Raw genomic sequence first — 17,340 nt, 5'->3', positions numbered from 1 at the left:
TGCGGTGCCATGCCTGCAGGGAGGTGGGGCATGTTCGTAAAAACTGCCCCGCCTCCAAGGCCGCCGAACCACCGAAGGCGGCCAAGGCTGGCGCCGCCGCCACCCCTCCCCCTAGTTGCGTCCGCGTGCCGGGAGCTGTGGGTGCGCGGGCATCGTCGGAGGCCTTTGTTTTCAGGGCCTCCGGCGGGGGGGAGGGAGAGCGTCCGAGCGGAAAGAAGGCGCGGAGGAAGGCGAAACATCTCGAGGCGGGTCCCCTCAGTGCGCCAGACAATTTGATCACCGCGCTCGGCCCAACCCTGTCACCGGCGAGCGCGGGGTGCCCTGAGCCCGTGCCCGAGCCCTTGACCAATATCACAGAGGGGCTCGGGCGCGGGCAAGATAAGAAAAAGGGGGGGGCGGAGCGGGAGGCCTCGGCAGACATGGAGGTCTCCCTCCCTCCGCGCCCCCCCCAGGAACAAAAGGAGGCGCCGCTCCAATGAGGCGGAGGGGGAACAACATCCCTCCGCGGAGGAGTCGGTGCCCGCCGCGTGTCCCGCGTCCCCCACCAGCGCCCCCAAACTGCGCCGTAGGCGAGAGGAGTCTGTCCCCGGGGAGGGTGGGGCAGTCGAGGCTGCCCAGCCTCTGCCTCCCGGGGATGGCGTGGAAGATCTGCCTGTCGTGGGGGGCGTGGGGCCAGTGGAAGAATGCGTAGCGGCCGGGTCGAGCGTCCCGGGGACTGAGGCGGGCGGGGCCGAAAAGGCCGAACCTGAGCCCGTCCAGCTATTAACCAACTTCCCCCGGGAGTCGCTCGGCCCGGCGGAAACTGAAAATGTTAACAATTTTAACGATTCTGTACACGCTGGGCCGGGGGGTGGCGGCGGGGAGGGGGAAGAACAACAACCCTCGCCCCCTACTCTGGAGCTGGGGTACTTGGAGGACCTGGAACTTTTCTTTGACCGGGTCTCTCCGTGTTCCCCGGCTCCTGGGGCGGAGGAGGAACCCCTTCCGCTGTCGCTTCCTGACCCAGCACCGCTTTTAAAAGAGCCCAGTGGGGACTCCTCTGCCGACGATCCTGGGGGTGGGATCGGGACAGAGCCAGGGTCGAATGGAGCGGCCGGGCCGTTTGCCGTACCTCGTGCGGTCGACGGGCCGGCTGCTGGCAGTGAACTCCCGGTGCGGGACGGGGACTCGGTGGGGGACGAGGGAGAAGATCTCAAGTCCATCGCCAGTGAGGCGGTGGATCTCCTCGTGCCCGCCGCTGAGTCCCCCCTCATTCCTGCAAAGGAACTCCGGGACTTTTTGGTCCAGAGCCAGGGTCACCGCGACCGAGCCCATCTGGCCCGGGAAAAATGGTCCGAGCCGGGGCTGCTCATCGCGTCCGTCCGCACCGCCGCTAAAACCATGGCCGCGGGCGGTCCCTTATCAAAGGCGCAAGGCCTTGAGCTGCGCCGGCTCAAAAGGTTCCTCGCTGGGCTGCTGAGGGAGTGGAGGTCAACAAACGACTCCACTCCCCTCGCCACAATAGGTTAGGTAGAGGTTGCACTATGCTCTAGTCATGAAGATAACCAGAGCCAGCCTCAACATCAACGGCGGCAGAGGGGCACGCCGTAGATTTGACAATTTTTCGCTCCTGCGGGAGGGGAAATATGCGGTGTGCTTCCTGCAAGAAACCCACACCGTTCCGGGAGACGAAGCCACGTGGCTCCTGGAATGGCAAGGAGAGGTCCGCATGAGCCACCTCACCGCCATTTCTTGTGGGGTGGCCATCTTGCTGGGCCCGCATTTTCAGCCGGAGATCTTGGGGGTCGAGGAGCCCGTGCCAGGCCGCTTGCTGCACGTAACGGTTCGCCTGGGGGACGTGCCGCTCCATCTCGTGAACGTGTACGCCCCTCATCCCGGCCCGCAGCAAACGCGCTTCTTCGAAGAAGTGTCCGCTCTTCTTGGCTCCGTCGACGTCGGCGACTGCATTGTCCTCGGGGGGGATTTTAACTGCACCCTCGAGGCGAGGGACCGCTCCGGTGCCCCGCAGTGCATGACGGCGATGGAGAAGTTGAGGGACCTGGTCGGGTCCTTCGACTTGGTGGACGTCTGGCGAAATCTCCACCCCGACTCCAGCGCCTTTACTTGGGTGAGGCCTGGAGTAGGATGGTCCAGAGTCGACCGCCTTTACGTGTCTCGGGCGTACGTTTCCTGCGTCCCGGCGGCCTCCATGCGGCCGGTGCCGTGTTCGGACCACCACCTGGTGTGGGCGGGGCTCTGTTCTCTCCGGAGCCGTCCAGCGAGGAAGCGCGTAGAGTTTTGTGGGAGGACCTGCCGAAAATCTGGAAGCTCCGCTAAGCCTGGCGGAGCTGACCGGCGCCCTCGACCGGCTCTCGAGGGGAAAATCCCCGGGGCTGGACGGGCTGACCGTGGAGTTCCACAGGGCGTTCTGGGACGTCCTGGGGGGCGACTACGCGCGGGTCCTGGGGGAGAGTCTGGCGACCGGGGAGATGCCCCTCTCTTGGCGCAGGGCAGTCATCGTCCTGCTGCCTAAGAAGGGCGATCTCCGCCTCCTTAAGAACTGGCGCCCAGTCTCCCTCCTCAGCACGGACGATGTCTGCTCGCCTTGGTGCCGTGCTGGACCACATGATCCACCCCGACCAGTCCTACACGGTCCCGGGCCGGACAATCCACGATAACATCCATCTGGTCCGGGACCTCATCCATCATTCCCAGGAGGCTGGTCTGTCGGTCGCCTTCCTATCCCTCGACCAAGAGAAGGCGTTCGACAGGGTGGATCACGACTATCTGCTCGGAACTCTGCGCGCTTTCGGGTTCGGGACGCATTTCGTCGCCCGGATCCGACTTTTGTACGCCGCCGCGGAGTGTCTGATTAAGGTTAACGGGTCCTTGATGGCGCCCCTTCGCTTTAGGAGAGGGGTGCGCCAGGGATGCCCCATGTCCGGCCAGTTATATGCCGTCTGCGTGGAGCCTTTCCTGCGCCTCATGCGGACGAGGTTGACGGGACTGGCTCTGCAAGGGCCGGGCGTGGAGGTCGTCCTCTCGGCTTACGCCGATGACGTGCTCCTCGCGGTAGAGGATCCCGCTGACCTGCGGAGGATGCGTGAGTGCCAGGAGATTTACTCGGCCGCGTCCTCCGCCAGGATCAACTGGGAGAAATGTTCCGGACTCCTGGTGGGTCAGTGGCGGGTGGACTCCCTGCCGGAGGAGCTCAGGCCTTTTGCCTGGAGCACGACCCATCTCCTCTATCTGGGAGTCTACCTTAGCCCCGACGAGGGAGCCTGGCCGGCGAACTGGCAGGAGCTGGAGGCCAAGGTCGCCGCTCGCCTAGGGCGCTGGACAGGACTGCTCCGAGTGCTGTCCTACAGGGGTCGAGCGCTAGTCATAAACCAGCTGGTGGCCGCAATGCTGTGGTACCGGCTGGTCACTTTGACCCCTCCCCCTGCGTTTGTCGCCAAGATACAGAAGCTGGTGGACTTCTTCTGGAACAACAGGAAGCACTCGGTCTCTGCTGCGGTCTTGAGTCTCCCGCTTGAGGAGGGCGGTCAGTCGTTGGTGTGCGTCATCGCCCAGCTCGCGACTTTCCGTCTTCAGACCCTGCAGAGATACCTTTACGTCGAGCCCCCTCCTAGGTGGTGTGCTCTGGCGAGGTATTTCTTCCGCCAGCAGCACGGCCTCAACTACGACACGCAGCTCCTGTTTGTGAGCTTGGGGGGTGCCAGGACCGCCCTCCGGGAGCTGCCTGTCTTTTACAGGGAACTCACCAGGGTCTGGAACAAAGTCTCCACCAAGCGCAGCTCTCCACCGGCTGGAGTGGCGGCCGTCCTGCAGGAGCCGCTGCTCGGGAATCCGTACCTCCACGACCGAGGCTTTATGTGGCGGTCGGAAGAGAGGGCTGTGGCTGGTGAGGTGACCAGGGTCAGGGACCTGCTCGATGGCGGATTGCGGGCTGGATGGCGCCAGACACGCTGGCGCGGCGCCTAAATTCTGCCAACGTCCGCCACGCGGCCGATGCCATCGAGTCGCTAAAAACAGCTCTGGGCCCTGACTCCGTTCGGTGCATCGAGGAGGCTCAAGCACGTGGGGAGATCCCGTCCGAACTGACCCCCGTCCGGACGGAATTCCTCATCGGCGCCAAACCCCGGAACCTCCCTCGGGGGCCGGCGCCTCACAACTTGAGCCGCCTCGGGGAAATCCCCTCCGTGCCTTTCAGTTCCGCGCGGAGGGGTTTCCTGTACGGGCTGCTCCTGCACACCCTCAACTTTGCCATCCTCGCCGGCCGTCCGGACACGCCATGGCGCACCATCTTGCCGTCCGGAGGGGGCGGGGGTCCCCGATGGAGGGCACTCTACGCGGGAGTCCTCCCACTATTTATCGGGGACTTGGCCTGGAGGGTGGTGCACGGAGCAGTGCCGTGCAACAAATTTTTAAGCCGGTTCACGGGCTCCCAGGCCGCCTGCAATTTCTGCGGTCTGGAGGAGTCCGTGTTCCATGTTTTTATGGAATGCACAAGGTTGCAGCCCCTGTTTTATTATTTAAAGGGGCTGCTCCTGAAATTCTGGCTGCACTTCAGTCCCACTCTCCTGATCTTTGGGCACCCTGTGCGGAGGGGAGCGGGTAGGTCCGAGGGCCTCCTCATAGGACTGCTCCTGGGCACGGCCAAGGCGGGCCATCAGCCGGTCCAGGCAGCGGGCGGTCGAGGGGGTCGTTCAGCCCCGACTGCCTGCCTCTCTTCCGCGGTTACATCCGAGCCAGGGTGTCCCTGGAGATGGAGCACGCGGTGTCCACCGGTACGCTCGCGGCCTTCCGCGAGAGGTGGGCGCCGGAGGGACTGGAGTGCATCGTAACCCCCGGCAACCCAATTTTAATTTGATTTTATGTTTTAAAGTTTAATTTGTTTTAATTGCCGGTGTTTTTAATGTCCCCCTCCCCTTTTATAGGGGGCACTTGGAGGAAAAAAATATGATTTTGTGCCCAAAAAACTTTAAAGAAAAAACAAAAACACAAAACCCCCCCCAAAAAAACACAAAAAAAGGGCCTTGTAAATGTTTGGTGTGCCCCCCAGATCGGGGGGACACGAGTTAAGAATTAATGTTTTGGTTCCTCCCAAAAGAGTTCTGTGGACCTGCACTCCAAGTTCATGGAATCAGAGAACAGTTACAGCACAGAAGGAGGCCATTCGGCCCGTTGAGCCCGTGCCGGCTCTCTGCAAGAGCCCCTCAGCCAGTCCCACTCCCCCCGCCCTTTCCCCATAACCCTGCGAATTAATTTCCTTCAGATACTTATCTAACTCCCTTTTGAAAAACAAGATCGAGTCTGGCTCCACCACCCTCTCAGGCCGTGCAGTGCAGATCCCAACCGCTCGCTGTGTAAAAAAAGCTTTTCTTATACCGCCCCTAAGTGGAGGAAGTGCATCCGGGAGGGGCGCTGAGCACCTCGAGTCTCGTCGCCGAGAGCGTGCAGAAACCAAGCGCAGGCAGCGGAAGGAGCGTGCGGCAAACCGGTCCCACCCTCCCCTTCCCTCAACCACTGTCTGTCCCACCTGTGACAGAGACTGTAATTCCTGTATTGGACTGTTCAGTCACCTGAGAACTCACTTTTAGAGTGGAAACAAGTCTTCCTCGACTCCGAGGGACTGCCTGTGATGATGATGATGATTGGTTCTTCTGCCAATCACCTTAAATCTGTGTCCTCTGGTTCTCGACCCTTCCACCAATGGGAACAGTTTCTCTCTCTCTATCTACTCTGTCCGGACCCCTTATGATTTTGAACAGCTCGATCAAATCTCCTCTCAACCTCCTCTGCTCCAAGGAGATCAACCCCACAGCTTCTCCAGCCAGTCCCTCTGTTCCTCTACACTTCAGTGTCCTACCATTTAATGTGTGTTCCCTCGCCTTGTGAGCCCTCACCAAATGCATTACCTCGCACTTCTCCGGATTAAACTCCATTTGCCACTGCTCTGCCCACCTGACCAGTTGAGTGATATCTTCCTGCAGTCCGCAGCTTTTTTCATTATCAACCACACGCCCGATGTTAGACTCATCTGCAAACTTCTTAATCATGCCCCCTACTTTGATATAAACCATAAAAAGCAAGGGACCTAGTTCTGAGCCCTGCAGAACCCCACTGGAAACAGCCTTCCAGTCAAAAACATATCCATCGGTCATTACTCTTTGCTTCCTGCCACTGAGCCAATTTTGGATGCAACTTGCCACTTTGCCCTGGATCCCAGGGGCTTTTACTTCCATGTGGGACCTTATCAAAAGCTTTGCTAAAATCTATGTATATTACATCAAACACACCACCCTCATCGCCCCTCCTCGTTACCTCAGCGACCTTGTGGCTTCTTCATTGTTCTCTCTGCCTTACTCTCCCACTCACAAATACACATAGAATCAGGGAAAGGGGGGGGGGGTTAGGGAATGAGGAAGGGATGGGGTAAGGAAGGTGTGTTGAGGATGTGATAATGGCATGGGGCTAGGGAGGGGTGGGGAAAGGAATAGGCGAGGTGAGGGGATGGGGAAGGGGGTGTCGGGGTTACGGGGAGGGGGTGTCGGGGTTACGGGGAGGGGGTGTCGGGGTTACGGGGAGGGGGTGTCGGGGTTACGGGGAGGGGGTGTAGGAGGGAGGGCGAACAATAACTTACCGATACATCCACAGCACTGTTCCCACAGGACCCCGAGGCAGAGCATACATTCCCGACAGCATGGGCAGTCCGACCCCATTGGCCGACACTGGCATAGCTCCTAGCACAACGATAGAAATGGATTAAACACCTTTGGGACACAACCTCATTCACCCCACCCTCCCCCGGCAACCAACCCCGCCAAACTGCTCCTCATTCACTCATAGGGACAGAGGAATTGGATGGAGACGATGGAGGAAGATGGAGGTGAGAACATCAGAAATAGGAGCAGGAGTCGGCCATTCGGCCCCTCGAGCCTGCTCCGCCATTCAATAAGACCATGGCTGATCTGATCATGGACTCAGCTCCACTTCCCCGCCCGCTCCCCATAACCCTTCACTCCCTTATCGCTCAAAAATCTGTCTATCTCCACCTTAAATATATTCAATGACCCAGCCTCCACAGCTCTCTGGGGCAGAGAATTCCACAGATTTACAACCCTCTGAGAGAAGAAATTCCTCCTCATCTCAGTTTTAAATGGGCGGCCCCTTATTCTGAGACTATGCCCCCTAGTTCTAGATTCCCCCACGAGGGGAAACATCCTCTCTGCATCTACCCTGTCAAGCCCCCTCATTAACTTGTAAGTTTCAATAAGATCACCTCTCATTCTTCTGAATTCCAATGAGTAGAGGCCCAACCTGCTCAACTTTTCCTCATAAGTCAATCCCCTCATCTCCGGAATCAACCGAGTGAACCTTCTCTGAACTGCCTCCAAAGCAAGTATATCCTTCCTTAAATACGGAGACCAAAACTGCACGCAGTACTCCAGGTGTGGCCTCACCAATACCCTGTACAGTTGTAGCAGGACTTCTCTGCTTTTATACTCCATCCCCCTTTGCAATAAAGGCCAACATTGCATTGGCCTTCCTGATCACTTGCTGTACCTGCATACTCACTTTTTTCAATATTCGTTCCTGGGATGTGGGCGTCGCTGGCAAGGCCCCCTGGCATTTATTGCCCATCCCCTAATTGCCCCTTGCGAAGGTGTGAGCCTCCTTCTTGAACCGCTGCAGTCCGTGTGGTGAAGGTGCTCCCACAGTGCTGTTAGGGAGGGAGTTCCAGGATTGTGACCCAGTGACGATGAAGGAACGGCCGATATATTCCCAAGTCGGGATGGTGTGTGACTGGGAGGGGAACGTGGAGGTGGTGGTGTTCCCATGGACCTGCTGCCCTGGTCCTTCTAGGCGGTAGAGGTCGCGGGTTTGGGAGGTGTTGCCGAAGAAGCCTTGGCGAGTTGCCGCGGTGCATCTTGTAGACGGTGCACACTGCAGCCAGGGGGCGCCGGTGGTGGAGGGAGTGAGTGTTGAAGGTGGTGGGTAGCGTGTCGATCGAGCGGGGCTGCTTTGTCCTGGATGGTGTCGAGCTTCTCGAGTGTTGTTGGAGCTCCACCCATCCAGGCAAGTGGAGAGTATTCCATCACACTCCTGACTTGTGTCTTGTAGATGGTGGGAAGGCTTTGGGGAGTCAGGAGGTGAGACACTCACCACAGAATACCCAGCCTCTGACCCGCTCCTGTAGCCACAGTATTTATGGCTGGTCCGGTTAAGTTTCTGGTCAATGGTGACCCCCAGGATGTTGATGGTGGGGATTCGGCGATGGGAATGCCGTTGAATGTCAAGGGGCGGTGGTTAGACTCTCGCTTGTTGGAGATGGTCGTTGCCTGGCACTTGTGTGGTGCGAATGTTACTTACCACTTATCAGCCCAAGCCTGAACGTTGTCCGGGTCTTGCTGCATGTGGGCACGGACTGATTCATTGTCTGAGGAGTTGCCAATGGCACTGAACGATGAGGAGGATGAGGAGGAGGTCAGAGGTGAGGAAACATAGAAACATAGAAATTAGGTGCAGGAGTAGGCCATTCGGCCCTTCGAGCCTGCACCACCATTCTATAAGATCATGGCTGATCATTCCCTCAGTACCCCTTTCCTGCTTTCTCTCCATACCCCTTGATCCCTTTAGCCGTAAGGGCCATATCTAACTCCCTCTCGAATATATCCAATGAACTGGCCTCAACAACTCTCTGCGGCAGGGAATTCCACAGGTTCACAATTCTCTGAGTGAAGAAGTTTCTCCTCATCTCAGTCCTAAATGGCTTACCCCTTATCCTTAGACTGTGAGCCCTGGTTCTGGACTTCAAGAAGATGATGAGTAGGATGGAGGGTGATGAGCAAGATTATGATGATGGAGACAAGGAAGATGAGAAAACAACCCCAGCCTATCCAATCTTTCCTCGTAGCTAAAGTTCTCCAGTCCAGGCAACATCCTGGTAAATCTCCTCCGTACCCTCTCCAGTGCAATCACATCCTTCCTGTAATGTGGTGACCAGAACTGTGCACGCAGTACTCCAGCTGTGACCTAACAAGTGTTTTATACAGTTCAAGCATAACCCCCCTGCTCTTGTATTCTATGCCTCGACTAATAAAGGCAAGCATTCATGGAATTCGCTGCCTCAGAGAGCTGTGGAGGTTGGGTCATTGAATAAATTTAAGACAGAGATGGACAGTTTCTTAACCGGTAAGGGATTAAGGGGTTATGGGGAGCGGGCGGGGAAGTGGACCTGAGTCCATGATCAGATCAGCCATGATATTAAATGGCGGAGCAGGCTTGAGGGGCCTTATGGCCTACTCCTGGTCCTCTTTCTTATGTTCTTATGTATTCCGTAAGCCTTTTTAACCACCTTATACACCTGGCCTACTACCTTCAGAGATCTGTGGACCTGCACTCCAAGGTCCCTCTGTTCCTCTACACTTCTCAGTGACCTACCATTTAACGTGTATTCCCTCACCTTGTTAGCCCTCCCCAAATACATTACCTCGCACTTCTCCGGATTGAATTAAATTTGCCACTTTTCTGCCCACCTGACCAGTACATCGATATCTTCCTGTCGTCTTGGAGCTTCTCCCTCACTGTCAACCACACGGCCAATTTCTGTATCATCTGCAAATGTCTTTATCATACCCCCTACATTTAAGTCCAAATCATTGATATATACCACAAACAGCAAAGGACTGAGTACTGAGCCCTGCAGAACCCCACGGGAAACAGCCTTCCAGTCACAAAAGCTCCCCTCAACCGTTACCCTCTGCTTCTTGCTGCTCACACAATTTTGGATCCAATTTGCCCCTCTCCCTTGGATCCCATGGGCTTTTACTTTTTTGCTCAGCCTGCCATGTGGAACCTTGTCAAAAGCCTTGCTAAAATCCGTGTAAACTGCATCAAACGCACTGCCCTCATCGAGCCTCCTGGTTACCTCCTCAGAGAACTCAATCAAGTTCGTCAGACACGACCTTCCCATAACAAATCCGTGCTGACTGTCCCTGATTAATCCGTGTCTTTCTAAATGAAGGTTTATTCCGTCCCTCAGAATTGATTCCAGTCATTTTTCCACCACCGAGGTTAAGTGAACTGGCCTGTAATTACTCGGTCTATCCCTTCCTCCCGTTTTAAACAATGGTACAACATTCGTGGTTCTCCAATCCTCTGGCACAACTCCTGTGGCCTGGGAGCATTGGAACATGATGAAGAGGGAGGCAAGGACGATGGAGATAGAAGAGGGAGAGGCAGGAGGACAACGAGTCAGGTGGAGGCTGAGGAAGATGGAGGTGGGTCGGGTGGAGATGAGGACAGAGTGAAGGATGAAAGGTGAAAGGAAGGACAAGGTGACCCCGGAGATGAGATGAGGATCGATGGGAAGGAGACGACAAAGGGGTCAGGAGAATCCGGATGGTCAGCAGAATGTCCTGACATCCTCTCCTTCCACTGTTGTGTTCCAGGTGAAATGCCTGCCCTACCAGACATCCCCACAGAGAGACAAACCGCACACAGAACTGTGAGCCCCAGGACAGGCAACTGGGTGATCTTACCCAGGAACAGGAGGAGGCCAGTTAGCCCCTCGGGCCTGTTACCCAGGAACAGGAGGAGGCCATTCAGCCCCTCGAGCCTGTTACACAGGAACAGGAGGACGCCATTCAGCCCCTCGAGCCTGTTACATAGGAACAGGAGGAGGCCATTCAGCCCATCGAGCCTGTTACACAAGAACAGGAGGAGGCCATTCAGCCCCTCGAGCCTGTTACCCAGGAACAGGAGGAGGCCATTCAGCCCCTCGAGCCTGTTACACAAGAACAGGAGGAGGCCGTTCAGCCCCTTGGGCCTGTTACATAGGAACAGGAGGAGGCCATTCAGTCCCTCGAGTCTGTTACACAAGAACAGGAGGAGGCCATTCAGTCCCTCGAGTCTGTTACATAGGAACAGGATGAGGCCATTCAGCCCCTTGGGCCTGTTACATAGGAACAGGAGGAGGCCATTCAGCCCCTCGAGCCTGTTACACAAGAACAGGAGGAGGCCATTCAGCCCCTTGGGCCTGTTACACAGGAACAGGAGGAGGCCATTCAGCCCCTCGAGCCTGTTACACAGGAACAGGAGGAGGCCATTCAGCCCCTCGAGCATGTTGCACCGGTCAATTAGATCATGGCTGATCTGTTTCGTATTCCCAATTACCAGTCTCAGTTCCGTAACCCTTAATACTCTAATCTCTCAAAAATCGATCAATCTCATTTTTGACATTTTCTACTGACACGCCCCCCCCCAGCCTCAACAGCTTCTTGGGGTGGGGGGGGGGGGGGAGGGAGTTCCAGATTCCCACTGCCCTTTGTGTGAAGAAGCGCTTCCTGACATCACCCCTGAACGGCCGGGCTCGAACGTTAAGGTTATAGCCCCTTGTTCTGGACTCCCCCCACCAGAGGGAATGGTTTCTCTCGCTCTGCCCTATCGACCCCTGTAACCATCTTAAACACCGAGTTAGGACACGGGGCAGCGAGCACAGGGGGTGATGGGTGAGTGGGACTGGGTGCGAGTTAGGACACGGGGCAGTGAGCACAGGGGGGTGATGGGTGAGCGGGACTTGGTGCGAGTTAGGACACGGGGCAGTGAGCACAGGGGGTGATGGGTGAGCGGGACTTGGTGCGAGTTAGGACACGGGGCAGTGAGCACAGGGGGTGATGGGTGAGCGGGACTTGATGTGAGTTAGGACACGGGTCAGCGAGCACAGGGGGTGATGGGTGAGTGGGACTTGGTGCGAGTTAGGACACGGGGCAGTGAGCACAGGGGGTGATGGGTGAGTGGGACTCGGTGCGAGTTAGGACACGGGGCAGTGAGCACAGGGGGTGATGGGTGAGCGGGACTTGGTGTGAGTTAGGACACGGGGCAGCGAGCACAGGGGGTGATGGGTGAGCGGGACTCGGTGCGAGTTAGGACACGGGGCAGAGAGCACAGGGGGTGATGGGTGAGCGGGACTTGGTGCGAGTTAGGACACGGGGCAGCGAGCACAGGGGGTGATGGGTGAGCGGGATTGGTGCGAGTTAGGACACGGGGCAGTGAGCACAGGGAGTGATGGGTGAGTGGGACTTGGTGCGAGTTAGGACACGGGTCAGCGAGCACAGGGGGTGATGGGTGAGCGGGACTCGGTGCGAGTTAGGACACGGGGGCAGTGAGCACAGGGGGTGATGGGTGAGCGGGACTGGGTGCGAGTTAGGACACGGGGCAGTGAGCACAGGGGGTGATGGGTGAGCAGGACTGGGTGTGAGTTAGGACACGGGGCAGTGAGCACAGGGGGTGATGGGTGAGCGGGACTTGGTGCGAGTTAGGACACGGGGTCAGTGAGCACAGGGGGTGATGGGTGAGCGGGACTTGGTGCGAGTTAGGACACGGGGCAGTGAGCACAGGGGGTGATGGGTGAGCGGGACTCGGTGTGAGTTAGGACACGGGGCAGCGAGCACAGGGGGTGATGGGTGAGCGGGACTTGGTGCGAGTTAGGACACGGGGCAGCGAACACAGGGGATGATGGGTGAGCGGGATTGGTGCGAGTTAGGACACGGGGCAGTGAGCACAGGGGGTGATGGGTGAGCGGGACTCGGTGCGAGTTAGGACACGGGGGCAGTGAGCACAGGGGGTGATGGGTGAGCGGGACTCGGTGCGAGTTAGGACACGGGGGCAGTGAGCACAGGGGGTGATGGGTGAGTGGGACTTGGTGCGAGTTAGGACATGGGGCAGTGAGCACAGGGGGTGATGGGTGAGCGGGACTCGGTGCGAGTTAGGACACGGGGGCAGTGAGCACAGGGGGTGATGGGTGAGCGGGACTCGGTGCGAGTTAGGACACGGGGGCAGTGAGCACAGGGGGTGATGGGTGAGTGGGACTTGGTGCGAGTTAGGACATGGGGCAGCCAAGTTTTGGATGAGCTCAAGTGTGGGAGCTGGGAGGCCGGCCAGGAGAGCGTTGGAATAGTCAAGCCTAGAGGTAACAAAGGTATGGATGAGGGTTTACGCAGCAGGGGAGTTGAGGCAGGGTGGTGACAGATGATTTCGTGGAGGTGAAAGTAAGCAGTCTTGGTGACGGTATGGATATGTGGCCGGAAGCTCATCTCAGGGTCAAATACAGAAGCTAGGTTGCGAAGGGTCTGATTCAGCCTCAGGCAGTTGCCAGGGAGAGGGATGGAGTCGGTGGCTAGGGAACGGAGCATTGTGGCAGGGACTGATGACGTTTGCTTCGGTCTTCCCAATATTTAGTTGGGAGGAAATTTCTGCTCATCCAGTACTGGATGTGGAACAAGCCGCCTGACAATTTCGAGACAGTGGAGGGGTCGAGAGAAGGGGTGATGAGGTAGAGCTGGGTGTTGTCGAGGGAACAGGGAAACGGCAGAGACGTTGAATAAATATTTTGTGTCGGTCTTCACAGTGGAAGACACTAAAAACATCCCAATAATAGATAATCAAGGGGCTATTAGGGAGGGAGGAACTTAAAACAATCACTATCACGAATGAAGTAGTACTCGGTAAAATAATGGACTAAAGGTGGACAAGTCCCCTGGACCTGATGGCTTACATCCTAGGGTCTTAAGAGAAGTGGCTGCAGAGATAGTGGATGCATTGGTTGTAATCTCCCAAAATTCCCTGGATTCTGGGGAGGTCCCAACGGATTGGAAAACCACAAATGTAACGCCACTATTTAAACAAGGAGGCAGACAGAAAGCAGGAACCTATAGAGTAGTTAGTCTAACATCTGTCGTTGGGAAAATGCTGGAGTCCATTATTAAGGAAGCAGTAGCTGGACATTTGGAAAAGCATAATTCAATAGAGCAGAGTCAGCATGGATTTATGAAAGGGAAATCATGTTTGACAAATTTACTGGAGTTCTTTGAGGATGTAACGAGCAGGGTGGATAAAGGGGGAACCAGTGGATGTGGTGTATTTGGATTTCCAGAAGACATTCGATAAGTTGCCACATAAAAGGTTACTGCACAAGATAAAAGTTCACGGGGTTGGGGGTAATATATTAGCATGGATAGAGGATTGGCTAACTAACAGAAAACAGTGAGTCGGGAAATGGTTCATTTTCAGGTTGGCAAACAGTGACTAGTGGGGTGCCGCAGGGATCAGTGCTGGGACCTCAACTATTTACAGTCTATATTAATGATTTGGATGAAGGGACCGAGTGTAACGTAGCTAAGTTTGCTGATGGTACAAAGATGGGTGGGAAAGCAAGTTGTGAGGAGGACACAAAAAATCTGCAAAGAGATAGAGACAGGCTCAGTGAGTGGGCAAAAATTTGTCAGATGGAGTATAATGTGGGAAAATGTGAGGTCATCCACTTTGGCAGAAAAAAAATCAAAGAGCATTATTTAAATGGAGAAAGTTTGCAAAGTGCTGCAGTACAGCGGGACCTGGGAGTCCTTGTGCATGAAACACAAAAGGTTAGTATGCAGGTACAGCAAGTGATCAGGAAGGCCAATGGAATCTTGGCCTTTATTGCAAAGGGGATGGAGTATAAAAGCAGGGAAGTCTTGCTCCAGTTAGACAGGGTATTGGTGAGGCCACACCTGGAGTACTGCGGACAGCTTGGGTTTCCATATTTACGAAAGGATATACTTGCTTTGGAGGCAGTTCAGAGAAGGTTCACGCGGTTGATTGCAGAGATGAGGGGGTTGACTTATGAGGAAAGGTTGAGTAGGTTGGGCCTCTACTTATTAGAATTCAGAAGAATGAGAGGTGATCTTATCGAAATGTATAAGATTATGAGGCCTGCCTATGTCCTTTTGCAGCCTCTTTATGTCCTCCTCACACATTACCCTTCCTCCCACCTTTGTACCATCAGTAAACTTGGCTACGTTCCACTCAGTCCCCTCTTCCAAGTTGTTAATATAGATTGTAAATAGTTGGGGTCCCAGCACTGATCCCTGCGGCACCCTACTAGTTACAGTTTGCCAACCCAAGAATGACCCATTTATCCCGACTCTCTGTTTTCTGTGAGTTAGCCAATCCTCTATCCATGCTAATATATTACCCCCAACCCCGTGAACTTTTATCTTGTGCAGTAACCTTTTATGTGGCACCTTGTCAAATGCCTTCTGGAAATCCAAATACACCACATCCACTGGTTCCCCTTTATCCACCCTGTTCGTTACATCCTCAAAGCATTCCAGCAAATTTGTCAAACATGATTTCCCTTCATAAATCCATGCTGACTCTGCCTGACCGATTCTGCTTTTCCAAAAGGTGATCTTATCGAAACAGATAAGATAATGAGGGGGTTTGACAAGATGGATGCAGAGGGGATATTCCCACTCATAGGGGAAACTAGAACTAGGGGACATAGTCTCAGAATAAGGGGCCGCCCATTTAAAACTGAGATGAGGAGGAATTTCTTCTCTCAGAGGGTTGTAAATCTGTGGAATTCTCTGCCCCAGAGAGCTGTGGAGGCTGGGTCATTGAATATATTTAAGGTGGAGATAGACAGATGTTTGAGCGATAAGGGAGTGAAGGGTTATGGGGAGCGGGCGGGGAAGTGGAGCTGAGTCCATGATCAGATCAGCCGTGATCGTATTGAATGGCGGAGCAGGCTCGAGGGGCCGAATGGCCGACTCCTGCTCCTATTTCTTGTGTTCTTGTCAGGGTACATGTGGAAACTGAGGCTGTGTTTTCGGATGATGTCACCGAGGGGCAACATGTCGATGGGAGATAGGAGGGGGCCGAGGATAGATCCTGGGGGGACACCAGAGGTAACGGTGCGGGGGGCGGGAACAGAAGCTGTTGCAGGAGATTCTCGGGCTACGATGAGATGGATAAGAATGGAACCAGGCGAGTGCAGGCCCACCCAGGACCATGGTGGAGAGGTGTTGGAGGAGGATAGAGTGGTCAACCGTGTCACAGGCTGCAGACAGGTCCAGGAGGGATAGGTTACCCCGCTCACAGTCACACAGGGTGTCACTTGCGAACTGGAAGGACTCAAACATAGAGTTGCGGGAAAGAAGGGCCTGGATTTGGGAGACAACACGTCCAAGGACTTGGGAGAGGAAAGGGAGGTTGGAGACGGGGCGATAGTTTGCAAGGACGGAGGGGTCAAGGGTGGGGATTTGTTCAGGAGGGGCTGACGATGGCAGACTTGAAAGGGTATACAAGCCCAGGCTATGCAAACCGTCCTCATAATTGAACCCTTTTAGCCCCAGTATCATTCTGGTGAGTCTGCACTGCAGCCCTTCGAGGCCAATATAACCCTCCTGAGGGGCGGTGGCCAGAACTGAACACAGTTTTCCAGGTGGGGCGTAACCAGAGCTCGGTACAACCGTTGACAGGACAGACCGCACAACGCCAGTGTTGTCGCGCAGGCCAACATCCCCAGCATCGACCAAAGCACTGACCACACTCGAGCAGTTCCGATGGGCGGGCCACATGCCCGATGCTGGACACCCGAAACAAGCGTTCTACTCGGGACCCCTACACGGCAAGCGAGCCCCAGGAGGGCAGAGGAAACGTTTCAAGCACACCCTCAAAGCCTCCTTGGAAAAAAATTTAACATCCCCACCGACACCCGGGAATCCCTGGCCCGTGACCGCTCAAAGTGGAGAAGCATCCGGGAGGGCACCGAACACCTCGAGACTCTTCCACACGGAAGCCAAGCGCAAACAGCGGAAGGAGCGCACGGCAACCCAAGCCCCCCCCCCCACCCACCCGTCCCTCCAACCACCGTCTGCCCCACCTGTGACAGAGACTGGAGGTCCCACATTGGGCTCATCAGTCACCTGAGAACTGGTGTTAGTGTGGGAGCAAGTCATCCTCAACTCGGGGGAACTGCCTGAGAAGAGGTCCAACAGTTCTCGCTTGTCATCCATGTGGCTCGGTCAAGGAGGGGAGGGAGGGCGGGGGGGGGGGAACTATCATAGCTGAAACATCGGGGAAGGAGGTGGGGAGTGAGGAAAGACTCGCGCCGAAAGCCTTACCTGTAACAGGCACTTGCTGACATCACTGGCGCACAGAGCCTTGTTGCAGCCAATGGCGGAGGAGATCAGCACACTCAAGGGCACCAATAGCAAGGTGGGCCAAGCCATCCCCGGGCCTTTTGCTGGACGGGAAGGACACTTGAAATGAGAAGGAATGAGCAGGGCAGCTATTAGTAACAGTGGGATCACAAGGAGAAGGCCTCTCCGCGTCCCCGGGCTCCCCTTCCCCCATGGAGCCAGGGGCGGCCTGACACACGAGGTCCGATTGAACTGTATCCCGTCACCCACTCAAACCCCAGTTTTCCCTCCCGAGCTGTGTTATACGCAAGGACATAAGAAATAGGAGCAGGAGTCGGCCATTCGGCCCCTCGAGCCTGCTCCGCCATTCAATGAGATCACGGCTGATCTT

General features: G+C 55.9%; 1 protein-coding gene across 1 annotated transcript in view; it reads right to left on the bottom strand.

Annotated features, from left to right (window-relative positions):
- Positions 1–17,067, bottom strand: part of LOC139235594 (twisted gastrulation protein homolog 1-like) — a 28,707-nt gene extending 11,640 nt beyond the window's left edge. Inside the window, exons 1-2 of the mRNA XM_070866627.1 lie at positions 16,932–17,067; positions 6,626–6,725 (exon numbers count right to left, since the gene is read on the bottom strand). Coding sequence (XP_070722728.1) covers positions 6,626–6,725; positions 16,932–17,039 — 208 coding nt within the window. The 5' untranslated portion in view covers positions 17,040–17,067. The remainder of the gene's footprint in view (positions 1–6,625; positions 6,726–16,931) is intronic.
- Between the last annotated feature and the right edge of the window lie 273 nt (positions 17,068–17,340).

The sequence above is a fragment of the Pristiophorus japonicus genome, chromosome 23 (genome assembly GCF_044704955.1).
Source record: "Pristiophorus japonicus isolate sPriJap1 chromosome 23, sPriJap1.hap1, whole genome shotgun sequence".
In the NCBI taxonomy this organism is placed as follows: Eukaryota; Metazoa; Chordata; class Chondrichthyes; family Pristiophoridae; genus Pristiophorus; species Pristiophorus japonicus.
Note: the sequence above shows the minus strand (reverse complement) of the source record. Positions and strands in the feature narration are given on the sequence as shown.